Source organism: Kogia breviceps, chromosome 6 (genome assembly GCF_026419965.1).
Source record: "Kogia breviceps isolate mKogBre1 chromosome 6, mKogBre1 haplotype 1, whole genome shotgun sequence".
Lineage (NCBI taxonomy): Eukaryota > Metazoa > Chordata > Mammalia > Artiodactyla > Physeteridae > Kogia > Kogia breviceps.
The window spans coordinates 23,296,097-23,322,954 of NC_081315.1; the positions used below are offsets into that span (position 1 = coordinate 23,296,097).

At 38.8% G+C, this 26,858-nt stretch overlaps 1 protein-coding gene across 7 annotated transcripts in view; it reads right to left on the minus strand.

Annotated features, from left to right (window-relative positions):
• INPP4B (inositol polyphosphate-4-phosphatase type II B) overlaps positions 1-26,858 on the minus strand; it is a 737,042-nt gene that overhangs the window by 295,874 nt on the left and 414,310 nt on the right. For all 7 annotated transcript variants that reach the window (XM_067035581.1, XM_059066760.2, XM_067035588.1 and 4 more), the window contains one exon: positions 26,087-26,203. In XM_067035581.1, the coding sequence (XP_066891682.1) occupies positions 26,087-26,203 (117 nt within the window). The remainder of the gene's footprint in view (positions 1-26,086; positions 26,204-26,858) is intronic.

Below are 26,858 nucleotides of genomic sequence, written 5' to 3' on the forward strand. Positions count from 1 at the left end.
AATATAAGTATCTCATATTCTAAAGAGAACTACAAATAAGAGCTTCTCATCTTCAGAGCTTTCTAAGACAGCTGAAGTAGTCCTACCATCCCCAAACCTCACTCTAGCCTCCTGAATCCACTCACTTGTCTACTAAAAAAAAAAAAAATGGGAAGGGAGAAAGGGACAAGGTCATCCAGAGTCATAGATTCTTGACCTAATGGGAAGTAAAATCTGCTCCCGTCAAACAAGCTAAATAAGAGGGATTGGAGAGCATCTGTACTAGACATTGGGATTCTAGCACCTCACTGTTTTCCCTTACTTCAGCTATCTTGCTCTTCCCTGCACCTACCTAAGCAGAGGAAAAGGGAATTGACAAAAGACCAAGGACAGAAGGAGATGATTTTTGTGTCGTAGCTTGTACTTCCAGTACTTGGTTCCTAAGGTCAAGTGGGCCTCGTGGAAAAGAACTAGACTGGAACCACCATACCAGCAACCCACAGAAAAGGACTGCAAGCCAGGAGCCAGCCCCAAGCAGCAAGAGGGTATGGGGTACATGAACAGGATCAGGTTCAGGAACCTGTGCATAAGGGACACCCCCACAGAGAATTTCAACAAACTCATGCATTCCCCCTACCCACACCCCCAGGAGAAAGCCAGCTATGCAGTAACGAGACAGCCGTAGCCTGAGAAGCAGCAGTAACAGACCAAGAGAAAATTACAACAGGTCCAGTCAGGTGAGGGACAACTGTTCTTTTCCCTTTTTACTTGCTCCCCACCTGAGCACGCAAGGAAAATGAGAGGAAGAAAGTGTCCAAAGGCTGGCCAACCAATCCTGCCCTGGGCTCACAGGCGAAGAAGGGGTAGGAGGAGAGGACAAGCAAGCCATGCCCCTCCCACATGTGTCAAGGGGGCTGGAGCCTGGCCCAGGATGTTGGAAGGGAAAGTTTTGTACAAGAAATGAGACTGGAATTTTCCAGCGGACAGAATTTGAGTAATGGGAAATGACTTGAGAGTTATGGCATATGCCTAGGATGTCGTTAAGGAATCTGCTACCCAGCTGGGAAGGGGAATTTGACATAACACAATAAGGGAGCAAAGACTGGTGAAAAATAAAACCATTTCATGTGCGTTCCCCACTGAGCCGGGCCTTCTCCATAAACTGGACACACACAGATGCAAAAATCAACAGAGACCATGGAGGCTTTAGCAGCGAAAGGAGAATGTTACTTATGCTTCTCTACAGAGATGATTTACTGGAATAAAAACAACACATAAGTAATAGGCAGAAGAAGAAATAAAAAGAAGTGAACATCCATAGGCCTCTCTTTCAGCAGTACCTGCAGTTTTCAGATTCCTACTTTTATACTCAGACATGGGCAGTGAACATTGAAGAATCTAGAGATGTTTACACTCGGCGCTACAAGGAGCATTTATTTCAGACATGTGGCTCCATCAATTAAATGTAATGTGTGTTCACAACATTAGTCATTTCACACAGCAGCTCATTATAATGCAAGTGCCTTGCTAAAGCAGCCAAGATTCAGTGAAGCATAAAACCACAAAGCATCATTATAGATCATACATCACTATTTTTAAAAAACATGAAATTTTTACAATAGTTTCCTTCTCCAAATTACTAATAATGGTCCAAATAATCAAATATTTTCTTCACTTACTCCATCTGACCCTGCATTCTGATTATATAGATTGACCCTATCACTACCTTAATTCAAGAATAATTTTGAAGTGTTTTCCCACATTATAAAATGATAACCATAATTTTGCATAAAATCCTAAAGAATAAATGGTTCTAATAAAATATTATCACAGGCAGCTATTTCTAATTTAAAAGACTCATTCATTAAGCTTCTGCATGAGAATAACTAAGGTAAATCACATACACAGAAAAGGAGAAATAAAGCGCAACATGATTATAACAAATGACTCTTTTAGGTTAAGTAGGCAAACGGTCCCTCAAAAATCTATGTTCGGGCTTCCCTGGTGGCGCAGTGGTTGAGAGTCCGCCTGCCGATGCAGGAGACACGGGTTCGTGCCCTGGTCCGGGAAGATCCCACATGCCGCGGAGCAACTGAGCCCGTGAGCCATGGCCGCTGGGCCTGTGCGTCCGGAGCCTGTGCTCCGCAACGGGAGAGGCCACAACAGTGAGAGGCCCGCATACCGCAAAAAAAAAAAAAAAAAAAAAAAAAAAAAAAAAAAAAAATCTATGTTCGGTTCAGCATCACCACTCATGGTGTCCAATGCAATGAAAATAAGAGAATTCAGTGTGAATTCACGCCAGTTCAATTGACCAAAGACTTCCGTAAAGCATCCTAGGAGGGATACAGTGTGCTGTGAGTGGATACAGACTTAGAAAGGCAAAGATAAATAGGACGTAGTCAATACGGAGAAAAGAGTGGAACGGATGTAAATGTCCTGAAGTTTGAAGATTTCGCCATCAGCAAAAGACTAGGTAATAAACAAGGTATTTCCTGTCTAAAGCAAGTCATATTTGCTGCATCAATCAGGGCCTAGGAAGAAACAGATGGCACACTCAAAATGGTTTAACTGAAGGAGATTAAAGATAAGGACTGTTATAGAGTCATAGGAGGGTCAGGGACCGAAGAAGGGTCGCTATTGGCCCTCAACACCGCTGGTGGGAAGGGAGAAGGGAGGGACCACGTTTGCTGGGGACCTGCTGAGAGATGGAGCCAGGAGTGCTTCTGCAGGACTGGACAGGAACAGTGGCAGGAGGGGCAAGCAGACAATTCTAGAACCCGAGCAAGGGTTAGGAATGGGATTGAGGGCCGTATATTGTCTGATTCTCTCCCCCGCTCATGCCCTGATCTTCAGCAGGGCCTCGCGGTGGCTGGACTCTGCGTAGGGCTGAAAAGCAAGAAATCTCAAGTCCTGAGATTGGGGAGACCAGAGCAGCATGGAGAAGCATGGAGAAGAATGGCTGTGGGGTGGAAGAGGCAGAGGCACAGTAAATAAAATAACCCGCTCCTCCGCTAATATGGAATTTAGAACAGAGTAAACCAGACTTAACGGATAGTTTGAGGTTTCAAAAACATATTTTGACAATGAAATGAGACACAACACTGAATAGAGAAACTTAAGATATTTCAAAGAATGTATTAAAACTGCAGTTCTCCAAGCATCTGACAGCCCAACATTGAGTGTTCACATGATAATAGTAAATTAAAGAAGAGAGTGCCAAACAAGGTAAGTTTCCTTCTGCCTGGAGCCATTGATATTTGGAACAGGATACAAAGATCTAAACTTTTTTGATACAAGAGGTATGTTGTTTTTCCTAATTCAGCACTGAGATCCTTACCTCCATCTTTCCTTGTTTTAAGAGAACAAATTTGTCCCACCTTAGGCACCTAACTGACAAATTATTCTACACACCTTTGGTAATTCAGGAAACATAGGGAAGAAAATATAGAGAGCTAGAAAATGTAATGTATAATTCAGGTTCAATGAAATACTTATATTAAGGACACATAAGGATTAAATGGATCTAGGAATAGGGAAATAAAGAGTGAACCATGAGAGATGCACTTTTGAGGCATGGAGGGATTTACCCCATTTATATCATCACAGCTCCGTTAATGAAGATTTGGTGGAGAGGATGAAATGTCAAGAGCTGTTTCACTGAAGACTTGAGAGATGTTCCCAATTATTAACATTTGGCGATGAATAGACCCTTCTCAATAATTCTTGGATTTTGTGATATCATTGAATTCCTTGGAATTGATAACCATAATTCGCTTCATTAGTTAGACTTTTGTTCTCCTCATTTTTCATGACTGCATTCAAGACAGGGACTGTGGGCTTCCCTGGTGGTGCAGTGGTTGAGAGTCCGCCTGCCGATACAGGGGACACAGGTTCGTGCCCCGGTCCGGGAGGATCCCACATGCCGCGGAGCGGCTGGGCCCGTGAGCCATGGCCACTGAGCCTGCGCATCCGGAGTCTGTGCTCCGCAACGGGAGAGGCCACTGCAGTGAGAGGCCCGCTTACCGTTAAAAAAAAAAAAAAAAGAGAGACAGGTTCTGTGTTTTTAATTGTAAAGGGAAACGGTGAAGGTTTCTGCCAATGGGAAATGAGCAAGGCCATGGTTCTTCTCGTGAATAATAAAGAGCATGTTATAGGACTATCCTCTGAGTACACTACTTGCACCGCTATCTCACAGAAACAAGGAATGCAGGATATCCTCCCAGGAATCTTGTGAGGATTCTGGTCATGCTGGCTGTTTGGCTGTATCAACTTATGTCATGAGGTTTGGTTCTCTAGTGATAATGTGTGTATGTCAAAGGATATAAAAGGGAGCTGCAAAAACATAATTACTCTGATACCTTAGTATTGGTTACAAATAGTAGCTCTTAATTTTAATCTAGGTGCATGAAAATAAGACAAATTTCTATCTTTTAGACCATTCAATCTAAATAGAAATCATCAGAGAAATACAAAATCCAAATACTAACTGGCCAATTATATTGGAAGTCTTCATAATTAACAAAGTTTAATAATTAGTTCAGTACAATTTCATAAAGAGCTGTGAAAAAGCCAATAATTTACAGTGGTAATAGATACCATATAAGCATATTTAGAAACAAAAAGAATATCCCCTGGGATCAGTTAATAAGGTTGGGGGTTAAAAAAAGATGTCTTTCGTTGATTTTTCACCAATGGATAGATAGCACCCTCAATCATTATAGCATCCCTGTGCTATGGGAGGTGGTCATTCAAAACCATGTTATCTGAAAGGTATTGATGGACAAGCTGCAGTTCTTAATTCAGAGAAGTACAATGGTATGGATTCAGCAACTGTGCATTAAATTTAAAAAAAAAAAACAACACTTTGGAAATATCCTTAAACTAAGCACATACTTCTTAGCACGAGGATTCTTATTTTTATGTTTTCTCCCAGGGAAAATGCTGATTGGATAACTAATAGCTTTCCTCAACCAATGTTTTCTTTTGAACCTTTTGAATTTTGGGAGAAAATTCTGTTTGTACCATGTTTTTTACCAAGCTCCCTGGTCTCAGCTTCAACAAATGCTATTAATTTATTCTTGCATCACATGAGAGCCCATGAAGGGATACAATGTTTTTATTAAAAATAGAATTATCTATGTTTGGAATGTTTCTAATTTACTTCTCTAGGATAAATGTACTATATCTTTTCATTGATTAACATTTTAGATTAGTTCATTCATATATATGTATATATGTGTTTATGTAGTCATGAAGGGAAGTCTAATTTGACTCCATTATACCCTTTTTTCCTCCTAATTATTTCCATCTCCATCCAGAAATGAGAGCTCAATAGTTCTTGTCTGATTAATAATTGCATGATTTTTCCTACCTTGATTCAAGTAGATTAAAGATGGAGGAGTGAACTTTCTTTAGCACACTTACAAACTTACCTGGAACTTACAAATACAAAATAATCCATTAAAACAAAGGTCATTGTCCCTGCTTCTGAAATTAAAACACCTAATTTCTCATATATCTTCCAAGTAACACTGTAACATAAGAGTCACAAATAATAATAAATGGTTTCGTGTCAAGTGAGGATTCTTCTCTGTATCTTATTCCACACGTTGAGTTAAAATCTGGTACTTTTAGTAGTACCATTACCAACTTAAATTCAGTGTCTCCAAAACCAAATAATAATTTCCTTCTTTTCCAATATTCAAAATTTGGGACAATGGCATCCCTATTCCCTCAATCATGTAATATTAGAAAATAATATATTTTTCCTTTATGTTCTGTATAATAATAACTACTGCCTGTATAGCACATAACCATTAATGAAAAAAAAGTTACTTATTTGTTCGTTCCAAAACCACATAATCTGAGAGACACTGGGGCTACAGAATGGTGAAAGATACTACTGTAAGTCAAAAGGCATATGTTCTGGGCATTCAAAGAAACAAAATGCTCAAACCACCCAAGTGATTGCTCGAATATATGTTTGTACAAACTTATGGGCTCAGAGAAAATAATGACCTAAATTAATGGAAAAAGACATCAAGGAATGCTTTCCAAAGGAGTTACACAGGACATAATAGGCAGCTGAGTGTAAGAGGAGAATTGGTGAAAGGGAAAAGAGTAACTGCCAAGGAATAGAGACATGATGGGATGTCCAATAACCCAAGAAAATAAGCCTTTGGGGGAAATACAGGACTCCAGGTATGTGTAGAAGAATAAAAGAAGACACTTGCTGAGATAATATGCCTGGGTCACTTCAAGAAGAGACGTGTATGCCAGGTTAAGGAGCTTGGATGTTTCTTACAGGTGATGGTGAGAGAGGAGGAGGCGCCAACAGGAAGGAAGGAAGGAATGAAGGAAGGAAGGGAGGGAGGGAGGGAGGAAGGGGAAAGAAAAGTAGGGGATGTTGGAATTTGTCAGCTCCCCTAAATATACAGTGGTGATTCTTGTTCAGGCACACCTAAATCCTGGTGTTAATATCCGAACTCTTGGGGTTCTGATTTTTCCCTCTTGTTCTCAAACAGATTCTTCCCAAGAAACAACAAAACTGTTGAGAACTTCATTTCATATCCTGAGAAGAGGGCTTCTTCCTCCAGAATTTCCAGGCAAAACAAAATCCTGATAGATCAGGTAATGTCTCATTGGCCTGGCTTAGGCCACATGCCTACAAAACTTCTGACAGAACACATTGATATGCCAATAGAAATAAACATATTGACTACCTAGACAATATCGCAGCTTTTATTCATACCTCTCTTTAGAAATGAGAAAACTCGATACCCAGGGTTAAATGCTCCAAGTCTTCATAATCAGCCAATATTCAAACCCAAGTCTGTTCCTCCCCAATGTCCATGTTCTAGATATAAATAAATGCCTTCACAATATTCAATTACCAGCCTGGGACGATGGTACATTGAAAAATCACCCAGTCTCACGAAGCACACCAACCTCTGCCCAATGAGTCCCCATGGAGTTTGTGTAGCGTTCTAAATCTCTTTTAGATTTTCCTTAAAAATAAATCACCTTGATAAAAGTAGTTCGGATTCTGACTAGATACGCAAGCCTTATATTTACAGTAGTTCAGACTCTGACTAGATACTCAAGCCTTATATTTACGTAACATGATCTACACTGAAGAAAAGTAAAAATTAAAAAAAAAAAAAAAAAAAAAAAACAAGCAGCAAATATCACTTGGATTTGGTTCCCCAATGGAAAAGGGAGGAGAGGCTTGGCAGGCCTTTCAATGATGCGCAATTTTCCCTTCACAAGTCCTTACTTTGTTTCCAGTCTGGCTTCTGACAGTTGGTAGGGATGTGTACCTCTGACCAAGCAGCTTGACACATTCTCAGGAACAAATAAATAAGGTTGATGACATCCTTCCCATCCCTACCTTCAGCAAAAGTGTTTCCTCTCCGGGAAGGTATTTTAGCTGCCTTCTCATATTGGAAGTGAATACCTGAGCACCTTTACTCCTGCTGCCTTGGAATCACCACAGATAGTTTCTCACATGATGGCTTAAGTAGATTTTACCTCAATGTCAGCCCTGATACCAAGGACTTACCCTCTGTATCTGCCTACAGGTAAATAAATAAATACAAGGGCATACAGTGCACTTCTCTCCTGGACTTGAAATATAGAGGGTTTTAAACAGAATCATTTCTTTTCTTTGCTAGAACAGAGATTGGTCTCAAGTAGCTGCAGGCTCTCACAATTACTATTTTGAGAATCTGACTCGACTCTACGTAATGTAGCATAGTGGAAAGAACTCAGATTGAAGAGTCAAGACCTGTATGTGTCATAAATTCTACTTTTGCATCTATATTGAATAGACGGGTGCCCTTTCATAAAGCAGAAAGTGTTTGAGAAGATGAATAGAGTAAGAACGTTTGACCTTTTAAGGTGCTGAAATCCTAAGATCAGAAATCTCAACACTTAGAGAAAAATATATTTTAGTGAAATTGCTAAAATTTCTCCTTTTGAGACATAAACTATACAACTAAAAAACACTCCCGTGGTAAAATATAATAGATATCCAGACAGTAAGTATTATTTACCATGTTACTTATCGTCATTTAAAATGTAGTGATTAATTAGAGCACAGACTCTAAATGTGTTGGTTTATATCTGAACACTTCTACTTAAGAGCTTTGTACCTGTGTCTCAATTTTTTCTTCTGGAAAATGGAGGTCATACTAATAGTATCTAACTCTTAGTAGATTGTGAAGCTTAAATGAGCAAATAGGGAAAGCCTAGAGAACAGTGCGTGATATAGAATAGTGCTATAAAGGTATTGTTGTTATTAGCATAAGGATAATGATGATCGTACATTCAAAATATAATGAGACCTTTCTGTATGTTCACTCACACTCCTTTAAATATGGAAAGTAAACAGCCATTTAGGAAATACTAGGTTTTATCACATTCCCAGTTGAGAGTCTTTCTGCTATCATTGTTAAAGCAAACAAACAAACAAACAAAAATTTTTCCAAAGTTAATTGTGGTGCTAAAATATAAATATCACCACCATATTAAGACCCCCAGCAGTAGCAGCTAGCCTGCACTGAGCAGCCACTGCATGCCAGTTGCTATACGAGAAGATTTACACCCATCGTTTCACTCTGTCCTTATAACCACCCTGTGTAATATTTACTCCTATTATCATTTCATTGCTGAATGAACGGAGGGCCAGAAAAATTAAGTAACTGGCCCCCGCTTACAGAATTAGTGTCAGAACCTGGAAATAAACCCTGGTTCAGATGAGCACAGCTCACGGTCTAAGACATAATCTCAGAGACTATAGTTCCAAACAAAGATGCATTTTTCATGCTAACATTTTCCTTATAATTTTTTTCCAATGACCTGGATTTCTTAGCAAAACCCATTTGGGTAAACATTTTGGAAGATGCAGAAAAAAGAAGGATCTCCCCCAAAAGACAGGAGGGCTTTCCGTCTTGCACTATTGTTGAGATGCTATGGGAAAAGAATATATAAGCCATAACTGAATGTAATTTCAAATACATTCTTTCTCTCATTCTTCCACATATTTTCTTTTATCATAAATATTTTGGATTCCTGGGGCTTGTCAAATAGTTAAAATAAATTTTTATTGAGAAATATTAGGCAACACTCATCTTATGTTCCTTAAGGAAGTCATATTACTGGTGACCTTCACATAACATGATTTCTTTCCCATCAGAATCTTCAAACACATAATAAAAATACTTGTCAGTTCCTCTTGTTACCCAAACGAAATAGGTTCAAGCCAAGTACTTCATTATTTTTCATTTGGTAAACTGACCCAAGGAAGAGACTGTAACATAAATACTGCTGCAGAAGAAACTTTGAAATTAAAAAAAATAATAATAAATCAGGAATTTCAAGTAAAGGCAAGATTAATTATCAAGAAATTTCCAGGTGGGGTAGGGGAAAAAAAAAGAAAAAAAGAAATTTCCAGCTCTGTATTCTGGAACCCCTAATTCCCACTACCCCAGAATCTCTGGGGACTCCTGCAGTTTGCTTCGGTGGCCTAGTTCTTTTCTATAAATGTGTTCAAACTTACCCTAAACTAAAAGCTTTCTGTGAGTTCACTCACATTTCCTTCTTCTTTCTCCTTTTTGCTACCCAGTATTTACAATCTTAGCACCTCACTTATTCCTTGATCCCTTGGATTCTAACTGTTTTCTGAAAGGCTACTGACCTCCTAATCACTAAATTCAGTCATCTTTTTTCACCTTCCTTGGTATCTCTGTAGCACTAGGCGACACTAACCTTTATCTCTATCTTAAAATTTTCCCCTAATTTGGTTTCTAAGGCACTGCACAATCTGGTTCTCTTTGTTTCCTTTTTTTTCTTACTGTTTTTAAAATCTTTTTTTCCCTATCTTTTTTTATTCAACAAAAATTTATTCAGGAACAAATAGTGGGTTAAAACCTGAGCATGTAAAGACAACCTAGATGGTACCTGTTCTAAGAGTTCACAGTCTGAAGGAGAGCTAGACTATAAACAGAGGATTATGGGATTGAGTGATAAGTCTTACGTCAGAGCAGTGATTCCCAAAGTATGACCAGTGGACCAGTGGACCAGCGGTAGCAGCAGTACCTTGGAACTTGTTAGAAATTCGACTTTTTGGGCCCCAGCCCAAACTAACCAAAGTAGAAAGCTGAAGTAGGTTTGTTTTTTTTTTTAAACTGTGGGGAAAAAACATATAACCTATAATTTATCATCTTAACTATTTTTAAGTAGACAGTTCAGTAGTGTTAAGTATATTCATATTGTTATAAAACAGATCTCCAAAACTTTCTCATCTTGCAAAACTGAAACTCATTAAATAACAACTTCCCTTTCCCTCTCTCCCCAGCCCTTGTTAACCAACATTCTACTTTCTGTTTGTATGAATTTAACAATTTTAGATACCTCATATATATGATGTCATACAGTATTTGTCTTTTTGTAATCAGCTTATTTCACACAGCACAATGTCAACAAGATCCATCTGGTTGTGGCATATGCCAGGATTTCCTTCTTTTTTCAAGGCTGAATAATATTTTGTTGTATGTATATACCACATTTTTTTTTTAATCTATTCAACCATTGATAGACATTTGAGTTGCTTTCACCTCTTGGCTACTGTGAATAGTGCTGTTGTGAACATGGGTGTACAAGTATCTCTGAGATCCTGATTTCAATTTTTTGGATATACACCCAGAAGTGGGATTGCTGGATCGCATGGCAATTCTATTTTTAATTTTTTGAGGAACCTCCATACTGTTTTCAGTAGTAGTTTCACCATTTTGCATTTCTACCGACAGTGCACAAAGGTTCTAGTCCCTCCACACCCTAGCCATGGAGGAAAAGAACTTGTTATTTTCTGGTGTTTTGACAATAGCCATCCTAATGGCCGTGAGGTTGCTTCTTATTTTTGTACTGAAACCTGGTCATCTCTCATTCTCCATAGTCACTATTTGCCAAGGTTCTCACTTTGATCATTTTCTCCTATTTCTCTTCCCTGATTCTCTCATTTTCAAAAATCACTTCTGTAAAGGTGCCTTCCAAATCTTTATTCCAAATACTATGGTTGCTTCATATTTCAAAAGTCATTTCCAACTTGCTTCTTTTTTTACACATTCCAACAAAGAAAGTTTGAAAGAACAGATACTTGTTTTCTCAACTTCCCTTGCTATTACTGGTGAGTATGGGACACAATTCTAGCCAATGAAATGCAAGAAGAAGTCTGGGACAAGTTTGCTTTCCTGAGGAAACAGAAGAGAATGAGATAATACTCCCCCTTCCCCTTTGCTGTGCGAGAAAAAATACAAAATAATTTTTAAGCGACTGTTAGGTGTTTCCAGACAATATAAATCTGTCACTTTCCCCTAATTCCATGCACCTACTTCCAAATGATTGCTTAGATATTTCTACATGGATATCTCATCTGTATGTCAATCTTATGGTAGCAAAAATCAAATTAATATAAAGAAGCCTGTGCATTTGTCATATCTTTGTGTTTTCTTAAAATAGCCAATATTAATATTTCTTATTTCACAGAATAAGTATAAAAATACTTAAGTGAATTAATAAATTGTGACATGACTAAACAGGGTAGAGCAAATAATCTCTAGGAACTGCCAATTGGAGGAAACAGCATTAAGATATACAGCTTTTTTCCTCATTTGACTATTTTTATCATGACATTGTCAGCATCCTAGAATAAGATCTCATGATCACTTGGCAACGTGGCTTAGCTCCTCCAGGATGTCTGTTCACTGACACTGAAGTCTTACACGCTATAACTTAGCTAACCTGAGACAGGCACCAAATAACACTAGCGTAGCTATAGCTACTACATGGGAACCCAAGGTAGGTGTAACCAAATTGAAATGAACAATGGGAAGGTCATCAAGGCATTTCAGCACCTGAAAGCAGATACGCTGACCCAGGAGAAAGATGCATTATCTAAGGCAGTTACTCCAGATATTGAGAGAGCCTTCAAAACGTAAATTCTCCCTCTTCCCTTTCCTGGAGGTCAATTTAAAGAGGAAGTTCTTAACCACATTTACAAGGGTGGTCACCTTCAGCAGCAGATTGACTGAAAGTCATCATCAACTTCAAATTATTAATAGAGTTAGGAAACTCACTGTTCCTGAAAAACCTCCCACACTCCAATAGATTCAACATCAGAAAATTGAGATTCTGGTTGACATTTCAATATGACCTTGAACAAATTATTTAAATTTACTTCCTAGCTCCCTGACTCAACAGGGTCTCTATGAGGTTCAACTGTAATACTACATGTACCAGCATAGGCTCAGCACCCAGCCACAAATCATTTCACGAGAACACAGACAAGATATCCAGACTGATCAACTCATTGGAAACATGGGTCAACCTTGAGGAGTCTGATACCAGGAAACCACTAACCCTTCCCTTGGAAATATACTAGTGTCACTCTGGAAAGAATGCCCTCAGTACAAGAATAATATCTGCAGTAAACAATGATGATACCTGCATTTCTACTGTATTTTTAGTTTTCAAAGCACTTTTACATGTGTTAGCCTCTTTTCCTTTCAGCAGTAGACAGAGCAAATATTATGGTTTCCATTTCAGAGCTGGGGAAGCTGAGACCCGAAAAAGATAACTTGTCTAAAGCCACACAACTAAGTAGCAGATTTTAGATTAGAGCTTCTGATTCTAAACTTGATGTTCTTTATTCTCCATGTGGCATCACGATTGGGAAAGGATCCTTGAGGGGACAGAGAATTGTATCCTTGATCCCAAATTTGAAAATGTCCTTGCTTCGCTTGTTTCCAACACTATGTGAACCTGATTTTCCCATAATGGCATTCAGAAACCTTGCTGTTGCACCCACTGGTGTGGTTTTCAAATGCCTCTCATGGTCTCTTATAACAATTCAATAATTCATCTCCAGTTTGGTATTGTCTTTTTTCAGATACTTGTTTAGATTGCAAGTTCAAAGTCGAAGACGCTAATGCCAAGGGGAAGCGACGATTGACGATTCTGTATGTGTGCTGGGGAAAACAGAATGGGGAAGGCAATAAAACAGAATTTGAAAGACATCCTTCTGCCTTTAAGCCTACACTAACTGAAAAGGTTCTCTTTACAAACAGAAGGACATTTCTCTGAATATTAACATCGCCCTAAGCATACTTTTGGCCTTGCATGGCAACAAATGAACTTGATCCTGGAATTTCAACTTCAAAGCCTCACCTGATGTACATAAATACAAATTTGTGAATTCTACTCTGTGTACATACTCATATTTAAAAATGTTATATATGTAGGTATGAAGACACAAGCACGCGTCCAGAGTTTCTAATATGAGCCCTCTTTGTTGCTTGGAGGCCCCAGCAAGCTGCTATGCACATTTCACTGTGCCTCAATTTAAACTTAGGAATGAAAAGCAAATGTTGTAGCCATAACACATGCTCCAAATTCCCTGAATGTGGGCAGGCGGGAGGAAGGTGGGTGAGCTCTTGTTTACGCTTAAATCCTATCCAATTAAAATTTTCTTGGGAAACTGCTTTCCCACATCCCAACATGCTAAGGTGACTATCAGTGCCCTTTTCAAAACGAACAAAAAACAAAACGGCAGTTTAAAAAATTATCAGTATATTATTTAAAAGTTTAAATATCCTTAGAGATCCCTTCTGATTAAACAAATCTTGATAATGTCTTCCAAGAGCTGCTCTCTCTCTCCTGGTTAAAAACTATTACCCAGGTTTGCCTGAAAGACCAGTATCTCTGTGAACTCACACACTGAATTCCTTAGGACATCTGCCCCCTCAGCATTTAGCTCCATCCTCAAGGGGCATATCTTAAAAGATAGCTTGACTTACTGCCATGAAACCTGAGTAACCTGGCTCATGGCAAGTTGAGAGAAAATCTTTGTGATGTGGAACCAGATGTCCATCAACTTTTTTCAGAATGTGGCCTTACCTTCTGCCTTGGCAGGTACACGTGACTTTTCCCCCATGTTTAAAAATACTTTTCACGTGAACTTAAATAGCAGCTGGAAGCTAGCTGTAATTATCGTTCCATTCAAATGACTCTAAAGAAAGCCTAGGTTTCTTTAGAATTTCCCTTTGTTCCCACTGTGCTGCATATATAAACTTAAGGTAATTAAAAGCTATTCTGAGCTGTACAGCACACTGACCTTTTAAATCACTAGTTTCTGCTCCTTTCTAATCAGAAGAAATGTTTTGGCAACATATCACATTTCAGCTTTGCAAAACCAAGCAGGAACGGGAAGCCAATGCAAGACACATGTCCTCTGTGCCCACGTCGGACTGTTCAGGGATCGGCCCCATCAGATACAATGTTCCCTAAGCTTCCACCTGCCCTCACAGCTGTGCCAAGAAGGCTGCTGCATGAATGAGACAGAGCTGGCCAGCCAGGCACTCACAGCCTAAGCCACTGGAAAAATGGTAACAACCTGCAAATGCTCCAAAACTATCAGATTGAGGTCAATATCTCAGAGGGACATAAGGGGAAGCAGAAATAAACTCTCTCTCAGTTCAGGGTCCAAGTTAGACTCACAAATCCCAGTGGGCAGTTATCAGATCATTTGATTGGTGTTAGCAGGTAAAAAATAATAATAATAAATGCTCCTAAATCTACTTGGAAGCATGAATTCATTATCCAGTTTACTGACTACAACAGCACCAGAACACAGAGCTCCAACCTGTGATCTCAGATCCTTGAGTCCCCTACAAGTTCCCCTAGTTATTTCAGGGAGTTCCCAGGGCTTCATCAAGTAATGCAAATGATGACCATCTACTTCCTCTTCTACTCTGACTGGCCTCGGTGAGGTTTTCAGCTACTGCCTTCATTCCCTACAGATGATGCCCCCAACGGTAGGTATCTCAGGTCTGCCGTCTCCCCAGGCACTGCCCCACACCTGGCAGCTTTCCTATAGGTGGCCGCGTGTTTGTAGCAGTTCCCTCCCATCCAGGCTACTGACAGCCCTTCTGCTTTGAATCTTGAGGATGCAAAAGTGACATTTCTCTGAGGACAATGTAGTTTGCATGGAAGTAATATAAATGACGCTTACCTTTTAAAGTTACATTTATTTTATTTTATTTTCAGAAAATCCACTAGCAGGATTGTCTGATCATACTATTATTTTATTTCATGCTCTCCTGTTTCCTTTCTTTCTTTTTCTTTCATTATCTACTCCTCTTCTCCCCCATTCCATTCACTGCATTTATTCTCTTATATTTTCTACATACTCAACAGTCATTTACAATTATATATTGCTTAACTATAAACCCAACACACATACATATATAAAAGCATTTTTTATTATTCGTTTTCAAAAAATGGTATTCTATTATACATTATTTTCTGTATCGTGCTTTTCCCAAGTATGCAATACCTTGTGGATCTTCTTCCAAGTCTACTTTTAGAGCTCCAATTAATTAATCGTTCTTTTCTAAGGCTTCATAATATCCGTAATTAGGATACACCAGAATTTATTCACACTTTCCCTTTAATTTTTCACAGTAATGCTCAAACATTCTTCTCCATATATCCTTAAGTACTGGTGGCTTTACGTCTAAGAGGTTGACAGCTAACAGTAACATTGCTAAATCAAAGCGTACACTTGCCTTTCATTTGACTAGATGCTGGCAGATTTTTTTTTTTTTAAGTTGTAAAATTTTACATTCAATCAGCACTGTACGAAAAGGCACTTTTCCCACATTCCTGCCAGCAATGGTCTTTAAATTTTTTGCCAGTTTATTAGCAAAAACCGATGATCACATTGCTCTTTTAATTTGTGTTTCCAAGAAAATACAGTTAGAACACTTTTTATGTTTCTTGGTCATTTGAGTTTTTTTTTTTTTTTCCTGAGGACTGGCTCATCAAATACTTTGCTCAGTTTTTTGACCCTACTTCTAAACTTGATAGAACTCTTTAAATATTACAAGGATCACTAATCTCCACCAATCTCAGTATTCCATTAGGGAATACAGGGTAGACTAAGCTTCTCTATGTTTTTTTTTTTTTTTTTTTTTTGCGGTACGCGGGCCTCTCACTGTTGGGGCCCCTCCCGTTGCGGAGCACAGGCTCCGGACGCGCAGGCTCAGCGGCCATGGCTCACGGGCCCAGCCGCTCTGCGGCACGTGGGATCTTCCCGGACCGGGGCACGAACCCGTGTCCCAAGCATCGGCAGGCGGACTCTCATCCACTGCGCCACCAGGGAAGCCCGCTTCTCTATGTTTTTGATGAACATGAATACAGTTACCTTGTTTTGGAAAGAGAATGGGAAATGGTCTTAACTAACCATTTCTACTTTAATTGTAAAAAAGCAAATTAATTTTTCTTTTATTAATTAATGTTTTATTTAGTTTTTTTTTTTTTCCTTTTTAAGCTAGGTTAAACAATGTTTCCATAACTCACACATCTGAAGACAGTCAAGGGTGAAAACACTGAAACTACAGTTCTGCTGATCTCCATAAAATAAGGATGTGGCTACCTCACGGTCAAGCAGCCACTCTGCTATGGCCCCCAGAAATTGGTAAGAAGCTTGTTTTGCTTCATGAGTAAATTCATTTTCTTATGTTATTGTCTAAGAGCCAGTCTTTTTCCACGCAAACAACATTTTCTTCTGGAAAGTGAGGAGGTATTGATGAATATCCTTTTCTCTATTGTGGGAATCCAAACAAAAACAAAAAACAAAAATCTCTGAACAGATGATATAGAGCACGTACTGTGCCCATGCAGAGGATAGTGGCACAAAGAAAGAACTGGAATATGTGAGAAAAGGGAAAACAATGTAAAGAGCAGGGTAGAAAGGAATGCACTTGATATGTAACTACAGAGAAGAGGAAATTAAAGGAAGAGATGGAAATCTGCTCTCTGCAGATATACAGAGAGCAGCATAAATGCTAAAGGGAAGATGTTAAATAAGTAGCACTTCTGCTTCTGGTTAAGATGTAAAAAGTTGCAAGAGACTGTCACTCCCATTGTTACATTGAGAAGATGTCATATAAGCCACCAAATCATACCTTTTGTTAAAACTATCAGAAAACTGAGGGTATAAATAAACCAAAAGGAAATGAAATCCAGATGGTGACAGACCCTTAGTAGCAGAAGAAATGCCCCGGGCTGGTGTCATCCTTGGCTGAGCAGCAGGAAGTAGAGGATCTTCCATAGAAACCAACTGAACTAGTAATGAATTTCTATAATGAGCCCATGTGACCTGGCACGAGAAATCTGAATCCCTAGGAGCCCTAGCCACAGCCTGAGTCTCACCCATCCACCTACTTTTTCCCATGGGATGTCACATCACGCAGGAGGGTATTCCAATGAAGGATGGGGGGCAAAAGAGCAGTGAGGTTCACTGCTAAGGTGCACAGGGCTTTCTCTAAGGCGAGGGCTGAGGAGCAGAGGTTGATTTCCCCACATACTAGGCTGAAGCTTGGCAAAGATGCGGAAGAGCAGTGAATTAAAGAAAAAAAATTGCTCCAGGAATCTAAGGTTGGTTTAACATACAAAACTAAAGTAATTCATTACACTAACAGAATAAATGAGAAAAACATTTCAGCATCTCAACACATACCAGAAAAATACAGTTTGACTCAATCCAACACCATTCATGATAAAAAAAAAATACACAGAAAATTATAGATAGAAGGGAAATTCCTCAATCTGATAAAAAGGCATCTATGAAAAACCTACGGTTAAGATTATACTTAATGGTGATAATATTAACACTTTCCCCTTAAGTTTGGGAACAAAACCAGAATTTCCACTGTTACCACTTCTATCAATACTGTATTAAATGTCCTTGCTAGCCAGTGCAATAAGGAAAGATAAAATGCACAATGATTGGAAAGGGAAACATAAATATTTCATTATTCGCAGATAACATAATTGTGTATTTTACAAAACTCTATGGAATCCATGAAAAAATCCTTTAGAACTACAAAGTCAATATAAAGAAATGATTATATCTCTACCTATTAGCAAACAACAATTAAAAACTGTATTTTTAAAACAATCCCTTGTATACTAGCATAAAAAATCATCTAACTAGAAATAAGTCTAAAAAATATTATGACTTTTATACTGAGCACGAATACATTGCTCAAAAAAGTTTAAAGACCTAAATAAATGGAATGATATCCATACCATATTTATAGATCACGAGACTCAATGTCATTAAGATGTCCATCTCTCCAAATTGATCTATAGATTCAGTACAATTCCAGGCAAAATCCCAACAGGTATTTTAACTGACAAGTTGTTCTAAAATGTATATGGAAAGAAAAAGGGCTTTCAAATTGGCAAAAACAAAAACAACAACCTCGATAAAAAGAACAAGCGGGTAAAGATAAAGGATTTAAACCACCAGATTTCAGGACTTATTATGAAGCAACAAAAATCATGTTATTGTCACGAAGCTAGACAAACAGATCAATGGAACAGAACAGAGCATCCAGAAACAGACCCACATGTATCAGTAGACACTGATTTTCCAGTCAAGGTACCAACTAAATTCAGTGAAGAAAAAAGTATTTTTAACAAATGATGCTGAAATAACTAGATATCTACATAAGAGAAAATAACTTTAATCCCTACCTTATTCCTATTACAAAAAATAATTTGAGATGGAGCTTAAGCCTAACTGTAAAGGCTAGAACTATAAAATATTTTGGAGGAAAACACTGGAGGATATTCTCCTGGCCTGAGGCTAGGGAGATTTCTTAGGGCACAAAAGCACTTACTATGCATGAAAAATGGACTTAATCAGGATTTAAAATTTCTGATCAACAAAATACATCATTAAGGAAATTATTAGGCAAGCCAAAGACTCACAGAAAACCGTAACACATATATCTAACAAAAGCACCCGTATCCACAAAATATGAAGAATTCTTAGAAATAACAATAAGAAGAAAACCAATTTTTTTACATAGGGAAAGGACTTGAACAGACAGTTCATTAGGAAAAAAAAAAAAAAAAAGATGAGTGGCCAATAAGCACAGGAAAACCTGCTCAACATAACTAGTCACCAGGAAAATGCAAATTAAAGCCACATTGAGATACCTCTTCATATCTACTAGAATGCTAAGTGAAAAAGATTGACAGTATCTTCATTTGTTCAGTAACTAGAACTCCCATGAATTACTAAGAGAGGAGAATAAAGTTGCAAATAATTCTGAAGAATAGTTTCTAGAAAAGTTAAACAGGTATCTGACCTATGATGTAACTATTATACTCCTCGGTATTTACCCCTCAGAATAAAAGAACAATTTCAAACAAATACTTGCACTCAAATGTTCATAGGGACTTAGTCATTGCTGCTAAAAGCTGAAAGCAATTAAATATCCATCAGTATGAGAATGAATATGTAAATTGTGGTATATGACTACAACAGAATACCATTCAGTAATCAAGTCACCGAGCAACATGAATGAATCTCAAAAACATTATGTTGAACAGAAAACACCAGATACAAGAGAGTGCACACTATGTGATATCATTCACATAAATTTTAATAAGCAAAACAAATATATGTCGGTAGATATGGGAAAGTGATTGCCTTACAGTGTGTGTGGGGGGGTGGCAACTGATTGCGAAGGGATACAAGGGAACCTTCTGGAAGGACAAAAACGTTTTACATCTTGTCTTGGGTAAAGGCCACATGGTCATATGCACTGTCAAACTCATCGAAGTGAACGCTTAAGATCTGTCCCTTTTATTGTATGTAAATTATGCTTCAATAAAATATAAATTTGCTCTTCGTAAATATATACCACTTATCAACAGGTAGAAAGGAAGAGAAGTTATTTATGAAGGGCCGCAACATGTTAGAACTCTGAACTACTTCCGTATGGAATTGGCAACTCCCCTTGCAAACTATGTCAAAACATAAAGGCGAGCATTCCAAAAGGCCAAGGCTGAGTGAATGAAGAGGCTGAGGGGACCATGCAGCACACATAAAATAAAAAGGAAAAATAAGGCCAGGGGGACAAAAGCAAAAGTATGAGACATAAATCTAGCCATTTCACAACAGGCAGTAACAGCTATGTTTTCATGAATAGTAGCTGGTCACTTCATTACGAACATTTTTCAGACATCTGCAGTTAGTTATACATACTGAATTTTTAAGTGCTTAAAATGTCTGGATATGAGTTTTTTTCCTATATTTGATTATTGACATTTTTTTCTCAATTAACCAATTTTTAGGCTCCAAATGGAGAATGCTTTTAAAGTATCGGTTGAAGTAAAAAATATCATATTCTGGGAATGAAAAATGAGAGAAATCCTATCAACTATGTACGTACCATAGTGTAGCATGGAAAAAATAAAGGACCTTTGACTTGACCTACTTAAGTTTTCAGAATCTCAATTGCTTCATCTTTAAAATGGGCATAATGATACTTCCTCCCTCAAAGAAGTTTTACGGAGATTAAAGAAGGAACTAAAAATTAAACATAGTGCTTGGTATATACTTAGTGATCAGTAATCTTAATTTCCTTTTCCTTACCCAGTTCACCATATCTTCCAGGTAGAGTGGAAGGCCAGCCACAGAATTTGCCTCAACAAGTATAATTAGACTTAAATTTGTAAGAAGTCAATGGAGAAAATCAAGCCAAGCCAAAGTATACTAAATAGAAAATGATTTTATTTTCCATTGAAAAACATAAAAACTGAACTGGATAATTCTTCTTAGGGAATTGTACTAGTACTAAACTTCCTTGGACATATAACACACAAAATACAATGCATTTACATCCAGGGGACTTCCCTGGAGGTCCAGTGGTTAAGACTCTGCACTCCCACTGCAGGGGGCAGGGATTCAGTCCCTGGTCAGAGTACTACGATCCCATGTGCTGCACGGTGTGGCCCCCCAAAATAAAAATAAATTTAAAAACATAAATTTACATCCAATCTAGATAAGGTCACTTTTTCTGAAAGGTACAGATGGGGAGTTGTTACTTATTGGTGGTAAAAAATGTCTTAGGACATAGATTCTCACCTGAGAAACGTTCAGTGTCTACTAGACATGGGACTCTGTCCTATGAGCTAAACATCTAACTATCTGGGGAGACAGCGAACATTTCTTTAACCCTAGAGCAAAAGGACCGAAGTCAATCTGCAGTCCTGAAAATACATCAGAAATTTAAATTTCTACCATGGGCAAAAACAGTTCGGCGACATAATCATGTGTTTCTAGATTGATGGTGGTCCTCAGCTGGGTGTGGAAAGAACTTATTCAGTACCTTCCAAAACACCGTGTTGCTTGGGAGGAAGGGGAAAAAGAGAAAGGTTTGATGGTGATGTTCTTTTCATTCATAAATTTCTCCTTCCTCTGAGTTTTTGCTATAACATATGAAAGACACAGATTCCCAGCTTACTTCCCTAGGGCTGAACATTGTAAATTATGTGCTAAAAACACTTTTGTCTATGTTGTTTCAGTTTGCAAAAGTATTGAAAAAGAGTCTACATCCAGTATATATCCAGAAGACATCAACTTCCCTGGTAGAACCTGGGCTCTCATATTCTAGCCATGGGCTTCAATTTCACTCTTTAAAGTCTCCACCAAACAGCTGGGTGTTAGAACAGCCCATTCTGAGAAAATAGATAATTTCCTTATGGTAAGGAAAATAACAAAAAGGTCACTGTAATTTTTTTTTTTTTTTGCGGTACACGGGCCTCTCTCTCTGTTGTGGCCTCTCTCGTTGCGGAGCGGAGCACAGGCTCCGGACGCGCAGGCTCAGCGGCCATGGTTCACGGGCCCAGCTGCTCCGCGGCACGTGGGATCTTCCTGGACCGGGGCACGAACCCGTGTCCCCTGCAGCCGCAGGCGGACCCTCAACCACTGCGCCACCAGGGAAGCCCTAATTCTAATAATGACCCTATCTCCCTCGACTCCAGCCTCCCTACCTGCCAAGCATTACCCATCCATCTGCTGCAGAGGGAGGCGCATTGCAATGAATGCAAAGGATGAAGGATGTGGTAGGGGGAAACAAGAGTCAGTCTGAATCAGCAGTTAGACTCTTTTCATTCTTTACAATGACTGATTGCATTTCTGCTGAAGTTATTAAGAAAGACAATCTCGGCTTCAGTTGTTTAGAGGAGTACGAAAACAAGTTAGATAATCTCCGCGTCAAGGGTGCTGATGGAAGGTTATCTTATCCCTCTCAAAACTTCCAATTTTAATATGTATGTAAACAAACGTGAGATGGCAAAGTAACGCATTTATCTGACTGGCTAATTCCAAGTAATAATAAACTCAATAGAAAAAGACAAGGAACTTAGTCAGCTGACTCCATTAATTAGTATTCAGCCAGTAGAGAGTATCTCATTGTCCTGTTCTAATATGATCAATGGTTTACTAGGATCAAATATTTAAACTCCTTTTAAATACATGCACGCAATTTGTTGATTTTCCAAAACACGTAAATATTCATAATTTCATTCCTTAATCCTTAAAAGTATCATGATCTTAAAATAATTAGGCTTAAATGCCCATAATCTAAACTGTACTTTAAAACCACTTGCCACCTCCTTCACTTCTGCGTCCACCTCCACACCAAAAAAAAAAAAACAAACCTTAAAAAATAAGAGGAATGGTGCCAGCCATAAAAAAGAACAAAATGTCATTTGCAGCAACATGGATGAACCTAGAGATTGTCATACTGAGTGAAGTAAGTCAGAGAAAGACAAATGTCATATGATATCGCTTGTATGTGGAACCTAAAAAAGTAATACAAATGAACCTATTTACAAAACAGAAACAGAGTCACAGATATAGAAAACAAACCTAAGGTTACTGGGGGAGGAAAGGCGGGGAGGGATAAATTGGGAGATTGTGATTGACATATATACACTACTATATATAACATAGATAACTAATAAGAACCCACTGTAGAGCACAGGGAGCTCTTCTCAATACTCTGTAATGACCTATATGGGAAAAGAATCTAAAAAAGAGTGGCTATATGTATAACTGATTCACTTTGCTATACAGCAGAAATTAACACAACGTTTTAAATCAACTATACCCCAATAAAAATTAAGACAAAAAAAGGAGAACAGGTGCCAGGATAAAGACTACATGTCCATGGAGACTATTAGCATATTAATGAACTGTGTTTCTAGTTACACTTCCATCACCAGCACTGTTAGGTATTTTAAGGAAGAAGTTATGCTTTAATTAACAGCACTTGGTAAATGAAAGCTGGTTGCACTTCTTAAGTATGTTCAAATTTCACAAGTCTTCTTTCACAGCAGGGATTCCAGTTTGTTCAATACTTTTATGTGATAAAACCTCTGGATCAAGGAAGAAAGTCTTTAAAAGACCCTAATTAATGAGTTTTCAGAATAGAAGCCCATAAAAGGCATAATTAATGAGTAAGCTAACTATTTATACCTAGAGCATTAACATACATAACATTTTAAATGAGGCAGATTGAAGGGGATAGAAACACCTTTGGTATTTAATATTTCTAACTCTGATATCTCTAAGGACTTAAGCAACCCAAAAGCTCAACATTTTCATCTCTGTTATAGAAGCACAGTGTTTCTATAACTCTGGCCCTTCCATATTCTCCATCCTGTCTATACCTTGGGACCTTTGGGAGCACTGAATTTGACCATGTGCTTGGAAAAACCATAAAATCCCATAGTTTTGGGCTTCCCTGGTGGCGCAGTGGTTGAGAATCCGCCTGCCGATGCAGGGGACGTGGGTTCGTGCCCCGGTCCGGGAAGATCCCACATGCCGCGGAGCGGCTGGGCCCGTGAGCCGTGGCCGCTGAGCCTGCGCGTCCGGAGCCTGCGCTCCGCAATGGGAGAGGCCACAACAGTGAGAGGCCCGCGTACCACAAAAAAAAAAAAAAAAAAAAAAAAAAAAATCCCATAGTTTCTGCTTTGCTTTCCCTGTCACCCTGATCACTTCCCTGCTTATTACTTCTCTGCATAGTTGAGTCACCTCTTCCCACCATCCATTTGGACCATATCTCCCTTGTTCCTAATTTTATGATTTTTTCCCCCATTTCCCTCTCTTCTTGTCAGAAGGAAAAAAAAAAAAAGTCATGCTGTAAGTTTTGTGCATAATCTTTGGTCCAGATATCCCAATCACAGTCCACTCCTTTTCCTTGTTACCTCAAAAATCAAGGAAAAGGAATAGAAAGGGTAAAAACAAAACTCCCTGGCAAATATTAATATTTTTTTTAGTTGCTAGCTTTAACCCCAATGTTTGTCTCTTAAAATATTTTTATCGTATACATATATCCCCATATCCACTCCCTCTTGCATTGTATACGTATAGCTGATTCACTTTGTTATACATCAGAAACTGACAAAACAATGTAAAGCAATTATACTCCAATAAAGATGTTATAAAAAATATATTTTTTTATCTTCCACTTTTCTTCAAAGAAGTCAGAAATAATAAGTGTAGGACTACTTAAGAAAAAACAAAGTTAGCAAATACGGGAAAAGCCTTTGGTTAATATTCTTTTATTTGATTTTTACTATTTATGAGAGACCACAAGGCAGTAGCCAAAACAATAACTACAGCAATAATAAACTTGCACTTATGAATCTGTAGCTGTTAAGTCTTCTAAATATGTTTCATGTATTAGCTTATTTAATCCTTACAACACCCCCTTTGCCCCCACAAATATAAATGAGGATCAATTCTCCCAGAGTCACAAACTGGAATGGGAACCAGACAACAGCTCTACCTGACTGCCCTCACTGTTTCTATACCACATATGTGCTGTGCATTTCATTGGGCATTTCTTCTGCAGTTTTGAAGACATGAACTTTTCTGGGGCTGAGTAGAAATGCCTTCGATGCAGAAGATTTTTTTCTCTGTTACATATACCCACCATCTACCTATGTTACACGTTCGGGGTAAAGAATGAAAAGGAAAGAGAGACTCATGAGCGAGACAGAAATGCCTAGCGAGGGCAGAGCTGAAAGGTGCATTTCCCCTCAATCAGGTGTGTGTGACTCTCCGAGCCGGGCAGCACCCCATAGCCTCAAGCAGAATTCTCCCAGAACCTACTGGTCTACTTCAAAGTGTTTCCTGGCTTATACTTCATTGTAGACCATCAATACTCCCATAGCTCACCCAGCCTTGAAAACAGACAAAAATTCATGCTGATGGGAGAGATTTAAAGAAGAGGGCTAAACCATCCCCTTCTCAACGCCTATCAATTACATTCTCTCCTGTCCAGGGATTTTCAGAGTGGGCTCCAGAGGCAGTGCCTGGGAACCTAACGGTCTCACTTGAACCCACTGATTCAAGCAGAGGAAAAGTCAGACCCAGTAGGAACAGCCTAGGACAAAAGACCATCAGGACTTGACATGATCTTCCTGTTCGCTGTAACTAGGCCAGTGAAAGCTTCTGCCTCATGCTGACGGTTACTTCCTCCTCTGTTTGCTTTGGTCCCACAGACAACATTAGAAGAACAGAGGGAGTTTCTCTTATTCAGTATATAAAAGAATAAATTGTGAAAGCAGAACACTTTATCAATCCCATTTTAGGATAATGACAATATCTAGAAAGTTTTGAAACATTATTTAATTTCTTCCACTTGCTTTCTGTTCACGGAGCTACTCCTTCAACGACTCCTAAAGCATAACAACAAAAATGTAGGGCTTCCCTGGCGGCACAGTCGTTGAGAGTCCACCTACCGATTCAGGGGACGCGGGTTCGTGCCCCGGTCCGGGAAGATCCCACATGCCGCGGAGCGGCTGGGCCCGTGAGCCATGGCCGCTGAGCCTGCGCGTCCGGAGCCTGTGCTCCGCGACGGGAGAGGCCACAACGGTGAGAGGCCCGCGTACCGCAAAAAAAACAAAACAAACAAACAAAAATGTAAACCAAGACATCCAGCCAGCCTCCCTGAAAAAGAGGAAAAACTGTTCTGAAAGCTTTTGCTCCTAACCAGTTGCCAGTATGGCACTAAGCCAAATGAATTTGAAAGAAATCCCAGCAAACTGTAAACATAAGACAACCATAAACACAGTACAAAGCCCCTCTTCGAAAAATGCCCGTTCCATCAAAAAGCCAATGGTTTGGAAAAGCCTACTGCTTTTCCCAAAGAAAGAAATAAGTACAAGTACTTACAGTGTCATAAGACTTATCCTTGACATCATAGACTGTTAGTTTTATTTTGGTCTCCTCATAGATGGGATACTCAGATGGGAATGTGACACCAGTCAAGAACAGTGGGTCTCTTGTTCCCTGTAACAGCACAAGCAGACAACTTTGAGTCAATAAGGCAGCAGTCAGCAGCATGCAGTGACACATGAGAATGCAGAAAGTGTCTGGGTCTGTTTTTCTAGGAAGTGGTTCTATTAGAAGAGATATCTGAATTGCCAAATGATGCCCACGGAGAACAACACAGCCCAGGACCCCAAAGTACTGATAGAGCTGTTGATAGTAAATGCCCTGCATCACTGTCAGAGCTGCTAAGAATCTTGAAAAACAATTTATTTTCATTACATGCAGCACCCTTCTTTAGGGTCAGTTGTCAGTCCATTTAGAATACATGTAATGGACATAACCTGTGATGTATGCAAATAACCGGAGATATTGGCTGATCAAAATTTAAATGAAGCTCTTTTCTCATCAAGAACCATTTGGCAACCTTACGCTGTCCCTTTATTTCCTTTCTGTAATGATTCAATTGAAAGTTATGCTCTGATAGCGTCCATTTGTTTTTAGATGTTCAGCTGTATTTTTTTTCTCAGACTGATTTGAAAACTAATGAAAGAAACTAAATATGATGCATTCGGGGCTATGAAATTACTAGCTCAGGATGCAGTGCACAGGGTTTTTCCATGCGTCAGAAGTCATTTTTAGAGAGCTGACATCCAACATTAAATTTTATATCTAT